Here is a 9,317-nt window from a genome sequence, read left to right on the forward strand (position 1 = left end):
CTTGGGAGGCTGAGGCAGGAGAACTGCTTGAACCTAACCTGGGAGGCAGAGTTGCAGTGAGCTGAGATCCTGTAAGTGCATTCCAGCCTGGGCAACATGCACTCCAGCCTGGACAACCGAGTGAGACCCTGTCTCAAAATAAAATGAAATGAAATAAAATAAATTAAAATAAGAAAAGACAAAAAGAAAAGAAAAAATAATCCTAAAATTTGTATGGAACCACAAAAGATCCAGAATAGCCAAAGCTATTCTAAGCAAAAATAACAAATCTGGAGGAATTACATTACCTGACTTCAAATTACACTACAGAGCTATAGTACCTCAAACAGCACGGTACTGGCATAAAAACAGACACTTAAACCAATGAAAAAGAATAGAGAGCCCAGAAACAAATCTACACACTTACAGTGAACTCATTTTTGACAAAGGAGCCAAGAACATGCACTGGGGAAAAGACAGTCTCTTCAATATATGATGCTGGGAAAACTGGATATCCATATGCAAAAGAATGAAAATAGACCCTATCTTTCATCATATACAAAAATCAAATCAAAATAGATCCAAGACTTATTAAGACCTCAAACTATGAAACTACTACAAGAAAACATTGGGGAAAAATCTCTAGGACATTGGTCTGGGCAAAGATTTCTTGAGCAATACCCTACAAGCACAGACAACCGAAGCAAAAATGGACAAATGGGATCATATCAAGTTAAAAGCTTCTGCACAGCAAAAGATACAATCAACAAAGTGAAGAGAAAACCCACAAAATGGGAGAAAATATTTGCAAACTATCCCTCTGAAAAGAGATTAATAACCAGAATATATAAGGAGCTCAAAAAACTCTATAAGAAAAAATCCAATAATCCAATCAAAAAATGGGCAAAAGATTTCAACAGACATTTCTCAAAAGAAGACATACAAATGGCAAACACGCATATGAAAAGATGCCCAACATCACGAATCATCAGAGAAATGCAGATCAAAACTACAGTGAGATATCATTTCACCCCAGTTAAAATGGCTTATATCCAAAAGATATAACAAATCCTGGTGAGTATGTGGAGAAAAGGGAACCCTCGTACACTGCTTGTGGGAATGTAATACAACCACTATGGAGAACAGTTTGGAGGTTCCTCAAAAAACTAAAAATAGAGCTACCATAAGATCCAGCAATCCCACTGCTGGGTATAGGTCCAAAAGAAAGGAAATCAGTATATTGAAGAGATAGCTGCACTCTTATGTTTGTTGTAGTGCTGTTTACAACAGCTAAGATTTGGAAGCTACCTAAGTGTCCATCAGCAGATGAATGGATAAAGAAAATGTGGTACACATACACAATGGAGTACTATTCAGCTATAACAAAGAATGAAATCCAGTCATTTATAACACCATGGATGGAACTGCAGGTCATTATGTTAAGTGAAATAAGCCAGGCACAGAAAGACAAACATTGCATGTTCTCACTAATTTGTGGGATTTAAAAATCAAAACAATTGAACTCATGGAGATAGAGAAGGATGGTTACCAGAGGCTGGGAAGGATACTGGGGGGTTGGGGGTGGAGGTGGGGACAGTTAATGGGTACCAAAAAAAAAAAAAGAATAAATGAATAAGACCTACTATTTGATAGCACAACAGGAAGACTATAGTCAATAATAACTTAATTGTACATTTTAAAATAACTTAAAGAGTATAACTGGATTATTTGTAACTCAAAAGATAAATGCTTGAGGGGATGGCTACCCCATTCTCCATGATGTGCTCATTTTACATTGCATGCCTGTATCAAAACATCTCATGTGCTCCATAAATATACACAGCTACTATCTACCCACAATTTTAAAAAAGAAAAGAATAAAGGGGCAAAATGAACAAAATATCCTGAGAAGTATAATGGCAATTTTTTTTTTTAGTGACAGGGTCTCAGTCTGTTGCCCCGGCTAGAGTCCAGTGCTGCAGTTGCAGCTCACTGTAACCTCGAACTCCTGGGCTCAACTGATCCTGCTGTCTCAGCCTCCCGAGTAGCTAGGACTAGAGGCATGTGCTACCATGCCCAGCGAATTTATATATATATATAAAAAATATGTTTGGAATTGGAAAAAATATATATATTAATATATATGCTTATATATTTTATATATATATATTAATATATATGCTTATATATTTTTTTATATATATATATATATATTTTTTTTTTTTTTTGACAGAGTGTCACTCTGTTGGCCAGACTGGAGTGCAGTGGCACCATCTCGGCTCACTGCAACCTCTGCCTCTTGGGCTTAAGCAATTCTCCTGCATCAGCCTCCCGAGTAGCTGGGATTACAGGCGTGTGCCACCATGCCCATCTAATTTTTGTTTTCTTAGTAGAGACAGGGTTTCACCATGTTGGCCAGGCTGGTCTTGGACTCCTGACCTCAGGTAATCTGCCTACCTCAGCCTCCCAAAGTGCTGGGATTACAGATGTCAGCCACCGCGCCTAGCCATTTTTTTTATTTTTTTGTAGAAATAAGGTCCCACTATGTTGCCCAGGCTGGTCTCAAACTCCTGGCCTCAAGTGATCAAAGTGCTGGGATTATAGGTGTGAGCCACTGTGCCCGGCCAAATAACAGCAATTCTTAATGTTCGGACTCTTAGAAGTATCAGAAGCACTAAAAATATAACTGAGGAATTATAATAACATTATAAATATATAATAGCTCTTGCTCTAAGAGCTGTAGCTTTAGGGAGGGAGACTTTTTAGTATATTTTTGCTTTAGAGGTAAGGAATGTCTTGGTTGGTGATATTAAAAGCACCTGCTAAGCTTCTAATTATATAACACTATAGATCATCTCAGAGGATCACTCTTGGGCATTCCCATACAAATCTTCCCTCTGTAAGTGCACAGTAGTGGGTAGTCTATCAGGGCATAGACTCAAGAGTATCCGACGATGGAAAACCACAATGAAAAGGGATATGGAGGCAACCACAGGACCAGATTGAGTACAGTAAAGACCAGGGATCTGAAAACTGAGGGTCACCATGGGTCTGGGTCAGGAAGTGCCTTATAAACCCAGGTGATCAGACCCCAGTGATCAGAATACCAGGCAAGGAAACAGACAATAAAGAAAAGAGGAGAGAGAGCCGGGCATGGTGGCTCATGCCTGTAATCCCAATACTTTGGGTGGCTGAGGTAAGTGGATCACTTGAGTCCAGGAGTTCAAGACCACCCTGCGCAACATGATGAAATCCCCATCTCTACAAAAAATACAAAAAATTAGCTGGGCAAGGTGGTGCATGCCTGTAGTCCCAGCTACTTGGGAAGCTGAGGTGGGAGGATCACTTCAGGCTCAGGAGTTGGAGGTTGTAGTCATGATCATGCCACTGCACTCCAGCCTGGGTGACAGAGCAAGACCCTGTCTCAAAAATGACAACCAAAAAAAACCCCCCAGGGAACCCAAGCACACACAGGTAGAGATTATAGCAGTAGGGGGAGAGCCCAACTTTACCAAAGATTTCTTGGCATAGGAGCTTTTGAAGAACTTCCTGCCAACAGCAAGGGTGAGGTTAATACCTAAAGTTCAGTAACATAATCTCCTTTGTTACTTCCATTCTAATTGAGAAGCAAGCACAGAACATTAGAACATAGTTCTCAAGCACACATTGTATTATTCAATGATATGTAATATACTGCCAAGACTTAAAGTTACTACTGTGTATATCCTCTTAAGACTAATTTACTTTAAATTAGCATTCTCAAATCCATTTTAAAGTACCAACTTTGGATTCTGTTTGTGTGTTTTCTGATTTCATTACCTGAATTGCTGGTCTAGCTTTTCAGCCACAAAATCCTGCCTCTCTTTTTCATTCTTCTCTTTTAGTAATTTAGTTTTCTCTCTCATCCTATCTCTTTTCTCCTCAATGGTTTCTTTCTTCAATTGCATTTCTGTAAAATACTCATTTTCTTCTAATGCTAAAAGTTCACGTAGCCTGAAACAAAAAGCCAAAAAAAAAAAAAACCTGTCATGCTACATGCAAAATTTTATTGATTTTTGTTATATTCAATTTCAGAATTATAGGTCTAATTTGTAAGAAGAGAAAGATCATTGCAGTCTGCCATAAAATAAGACTAGTTGGTTTGTTTTGTTTTGTTTTGTTTTGAGACAGGGTCTCGCTCTGTCACCCAGGCTAGAGTGCACTGTGATCATGGCTCACTGCAGCCTTGACCTCCTGGGCTCAGGTGATCCTCCCACCTCAGCCTCCTGAACAGCTGGGACTACAGCCAGAGGCCCCTATGCCCAGCTATTTTTAAATTTTTTTGTAGAGATGGGGTCTCACTATGTTGCCCAGGCCGGTCTCAAAGTCCTGGGCTCAAACAATCCTCCCCCCTCAGCCTCCCAAAGTGGTAGGATTATACGCATGACCCACTAAGCCCAACCAACTGCACCATATTTTATTTGGTCACATATAAATAAGATATGAAATATATATTTTTAACAAAAGAGTAAAATCAACAGGTTTCAATCAAAATAATGAAACATGAAACAATATATTGTTTTTCATCAAAACATAGGTTACCACAAGAAAAATATTAAAAATATTAACCAGCAATAGCTATGGATTTGATATATCTCAGCCATGATCCTTCCTAAATTTGATTTTTGACTGGTCAATCTCAAATTGTGGTTTTAGGAATATTTCATGGTTTGGGTCCCAGGTTTGTGAGCCTTACTTATTTCGTCTTTCTTCAATGTTAATGATAAACCCTTGCACAGCATCCTTGATTCTTGCTCGCACAAGGCTGTCCAAAAACTTGCAGTCATTGTGCTGGTCCCACTCAACTTTCAAGCGATCCCGCTCATTTGACTTAATGGAAGCCAAAATAGCATTATGCTTCTGATGGCTGCGTCGGATTCTTTCTAGATGGTGCTCAGCCCCTTGGCCTTTAGGAGGCTTGGGTCTCTGAAAACAAAAACCAACTATCACTTATAATAAGCCAAAGAATCAACTGCATATTTTCAATTAGTTATGCTCTCAATTAATACTCAAATAAAATTGGATATAAAAAACTAATACATCCTACTACAACTGAATACAGCTTATGCACCTAAAGAGTAACTTGTTTCATTCTCTGAGCCTATACCTAAGATGTCATCAAAACAGTCTCAAATATTTCTAAAGTGCCATTTGGAAAAAAGTTGATGGAAATTACAAAGTTAAAAATGTGAACAGGACTCTGCTGAGATTATCTAGTCAAACCCAGAGACATTAAGTGATTTGCTGAATTTGCTTCAAATAGGGCAGATAAAACAAGAATTAGAGGTCTTCTAATTCCTGACCTTGACATAGCCACCCATGATTCCACATTATTTCTCCTGGTCAGACACCATAGTTATCACATCAAAATACTTTCAATGAAAAGATGCTATTATGTGAATATATAGGATATATGTGTATATACATGTATATATGTTTATATATGTGTGTATATGTATATGGATATATAATGAGTTGTGACAATAAAAGATCTTTTACTAAGAAGGAAGAAATGAAGTGAGGGAGGAAGAAAGAAGGGAAAAGAAAAAAAGCTGGTGGTAGAACTTTATTCCTATTTCTAGGGTGCCCAGAAGTTTTAATGCAAACAGTGTGTTCCTGACCTTTTGGGCTACTTTGAATTTCTGTAAATGTATTGTTTTTACAGAAATGTCCACTAAAAAAGTTAGAAATGCATGTGCCATTTGAATATATATAGATGCACTTAATGAAATCACAGAGACTATATCTTTTTCCTTTCTGTATTCCTAGCATTGAACATAATGCCTACTACAGTGAGGTTCTCAATAGGAATGAATGAATGAATGAATGAATGAATGAATGAATGAATGAATGAAACAATGTTGCTGTGTGGGCTTGATGCAATTTCTGCACCTCCTGGAGCCACCACGAAATCCATAGTCTTGAGCTTTGTATTCTCAGGAACAGTTTTATCAAGTCATCCTTAGGTGAGTTGTGAGACACTGGAGTGCTGATTCATAGAAATAAAACTCTCAAGAGGCAGAGAGAGAGAGTCAATCTGATCATTTACATTTAGAATATCACCATCAGGATTACCAGAAATACTAGGGTTACGTGTTTGTAATGAAGTCTCCTGAGGAAAGAAAATCAACACTTGAAGACGGTTTAATGAAAAGATTCAGGGCTCAGGGTAGGCATGAGGTACCTAGATTTAGCTGAACAAGACAAGGCAAGCCTGGGGTGGTAAGGAGACAGAGATGATGTTGGGGGTTATATCACGGAAAGTAGCTAATCCATGTCAGAATTATTTGGAGCCTACAGCCAGTTAATTAGATGACTGTTCTCCAATACTGATGGCATTTTATTAATACAGATCTGTGAAAATAAAGCAAAGGAGGATCACAGTGGCACCCTGGGCACCATACACAGCAGGAATTAAGGCTCCCAGTGTGGGCTGAGAACAGGAATGAAACACCAAGATAATCTAGAAACACTGGCTCCAGCTGTCAGGGCAGGAAACAGGGCTGAGGTATATTTTGGTTGAAGAGGTGAGAAACACCATGAGCAGTACCCATGGGGTCAGGAAGCCTTTTAAAGCTTGGGAATCATGTGAAGGACTCCGGTCTGGGAAGGACCCAATCTCTTGATAAGTTAGGGGTATGACCTGGAGTTCTCAAAAAAGATGATGCCAATCCCGGCACAGTCGTGGCATTGTTCAAAATCTGTACTGTTCAATATAAATATAATGCAAAACAGATATGTAATTCTCAATTTTCAAGTGGTTGCATTTAAAGAAGTAAAAAGAAACAGGGTAAGTTAATTTTGATAGTATATTTTATTTAACCAATATATCCAAAATATTATCTTGTCAATATGTGACTCTAGGCACACTTCAAGTGCTCAAATGCTATATGTGACTAGTGGCTACCTATTGGACATCACAGCTCTAAACCATGCTAAAGTCAGGAAAACACAGGATATTTTACTAACTACTTTGGGTTTTCAGGGTCACTGAAGGCTTTTTGTTACTGTAGCATCTCAAATTATAGTTATTAGGATTATAATTTACAGTTCGGTTGTCTTAAAGAACAATGCTTTACATCCTAGGTTTGATTCTGGCCTCTGTCCATTACTAACTGAATTGAGCAAGTTACTTAATCTCTTTGAATCTTAGTTTTCTCACCTGTCAAATGAGCAAAACAAGTATCCTCCTAATGGATTCCTAGGAGACACTCATCAAATAGCTGCTCCTTTTGATGTACCATTACTTCAGACATTACATTTTTCATATGTTTCTCCTGGGGAATTGTTTAGGGCCCAATTCTCATCTGTTGGTGGCTTTAATTCTTGCAACACAGTTCTGCTACCTCTAACATCTATCTTTCTTATCACACTCAGACACTGGAGGAGCAGATGCACCAACTCTAACCTCTTCCTTTTCCTCTTAATTCTTCTTAACTGCAAAGTATTCAACAGGCCTGCTTCTCTGGTTTAGTGATTTTGTTTGTTTTTTGTTCCTTATTGGTTCCCAACACAAGTAATAGCACCCAACAATGGCTCAGCCCCTGAGCCCTGTGTTTGGATACAGAACCCAAAGTAGATCTTCTGTCCTTCATGAAGTGTGTTTATAATTATCACCTTGAACCCTACAGCCTACTAACGTGTCCCATGCTTTCCAGCTCCAGATCTTGCAGTACTCAGACCTAAAGAAGGAGCAGGTCTATAGGTTGACTGAAGTTTGCTCTGTGCACTGTGGAGCATAACACAACTGTATCACTGATCTTTCTTCCATAAAGTGACACCACAGACAATATAGCACATCATTATTTACCGTGTTAACCTTTAGTGGTTTCATTATACATAATTTTTTTGCAATTGGATTACAAGTTGAGCACCCCTAATTTGAAAATAAGAAATCTGAAATGCTCCAAAATCTGAAGCTTTTTGAGCACCCACATGATGGCATAAGTGGAAAATTTCACACCTGACCTCATGTAAGGGGTCACAGTCAAAACGACACATATTTATTCAGCATCCCCAAGGGGAAAATAAAATTAACTTCGAGGTAATGAAATATAGATAAATTCAGTGTTTAGACTTGGGTCTCCTCCCCAAGATATTACATTATGTATATGCAAGTTTTCCAAAATCCAAAAGAAATCTGAAATTCTAGACATCTCTGGTCCCAAGCATTTCAGATAAGGGATACTTAACCTGTATAAGCTCCTTGAAGGGAGGGCTCAGGCTTCAGTAAAGGATTAACCTTCCAGGATCACTGTATTCACCCCTGTATCTCCCACAATACTGCGTACACAGCAGGGGCTCAAGCAATAATTCTGCCTACATGGCAGTTTTCTGGCGGGTAGAAACTAGTTTGTAGAAATGAAGGAATCTACATGTATGGACCAATAGCGTCTGAGGTTCTCAGCAGGAACTATCAAATTCTGCAGTAAGCATATTTCCCTGCCCTACTACCACCATTCCAGTCTTAGAGGCAGGCACCTGTGTTTTTCCCAGGTCTGAAGGGACACTTCAGTCCAGCAATGGTTACTGGTTGAGTTCGCACAGGAAAGGCGTTGGGTGCTATAACCACTCACAACCTAATTCCCCTTCCCCAGACGATTTTCCTAGGAGTGAAAGACCAGCTCCAAATCATAGGCCAGCCCTGCCCCCAGATCTGTCTCTGGGCTGGGTGCTCTTTCCATAACACACACTCGCCACTGCATGGGGTACAGACATCCTTCCGGTGTCTTGGAGACTGAAAAACCCTAAGATCCCTAGTGGTGATTCTCCAAAAACAGAACCTAAATACTATAACTTTGGGGGCAGATGAAAGGCTGTAAGGATGAAAATAGAGGGGGATGAGTGGGTGAAAGGTGGGGTAGATAGGTGAGTGACCTTATCTTCCTTCTTTCAAAATTCAACCCACTACATCAGGCGGCACCCATTCCCCTCGAGAAGGCCCCGGGTGGGGGGCCGAAATGGGATCCGCCAGGCCTGGAGAGCGCAGAGATGGAGAAAGCTGAAGGGTCCGGCAGACACATCCTGTGCTTACCATGATCACCACTTTGGGGGTAGGGCCCTTAACCTCCCGCTGGACGATGCCAAACCGCTGGCTGTACATTTTCGAGTCCCCTTCGGGATGGGGGCGGCGTCCGCCGCGTTTCCCCCAACCGTGGCGACCTGCGGGACCCGCTTCCGCGACGCAGAAGTCTCGTTGCCATGGTGCGCCTCGCGGGGTTAGGGGCAGGTAGAGGTGGGCGGGTACGACGGAAGTCCGTGTGGTCACCATGGGGGCCGCAGACGCCTGCACTCGCGAC

The 9,317-nt window shown here is 40.3% G+C and overlaps 1 protein-coding gene across 1 annotated transcript in view; it reads right to left on the minus strand.

Moving 5' to 3' along the window:
• CFAP53 (cilia and flagella associated protein 53) overlaps positions 1-9,311 on the minus strand; it is a 34,153-nt gene extending 24,842 nt beyond the window's left edge. The window contains exons 1-3 of the mRNA XM_003914375.5: positions 9,053-9,311; positions 4,715-4,944; positions 3,799-3,972 (exon numbers count right to left, since the gene is read on the minus strand). Coding sequence (XP_003914424.2) covers positions 3,799-3,972; positions 4,715-4,944; positions 9,053-9,289 — 641 coding nt within the window. The 5' untranslated portion in view covers positions 9,290-9,311. The remainder of the gene's footprint in view (positions 1-3,798; positions 3,973-4,714; positions 4,945-9,052) is intronic.
• Positions 9,312-9,317: the final 6 nt, after the last annotated feature.

The sequence above is a fragment of the Papio anubis genome, chromosome 19, assembly GCF_008728515.1.
Source record: "Papio anubis isolate 15944 chromosome 19, Panubis1.0, whole genome shotgun sequence".
Taxonomy (NCBI): Eukaryota; Metazoa; Chordata; class Mammalia; order Primates; family Cercopithecidae; genus Papio; species Papio anubis.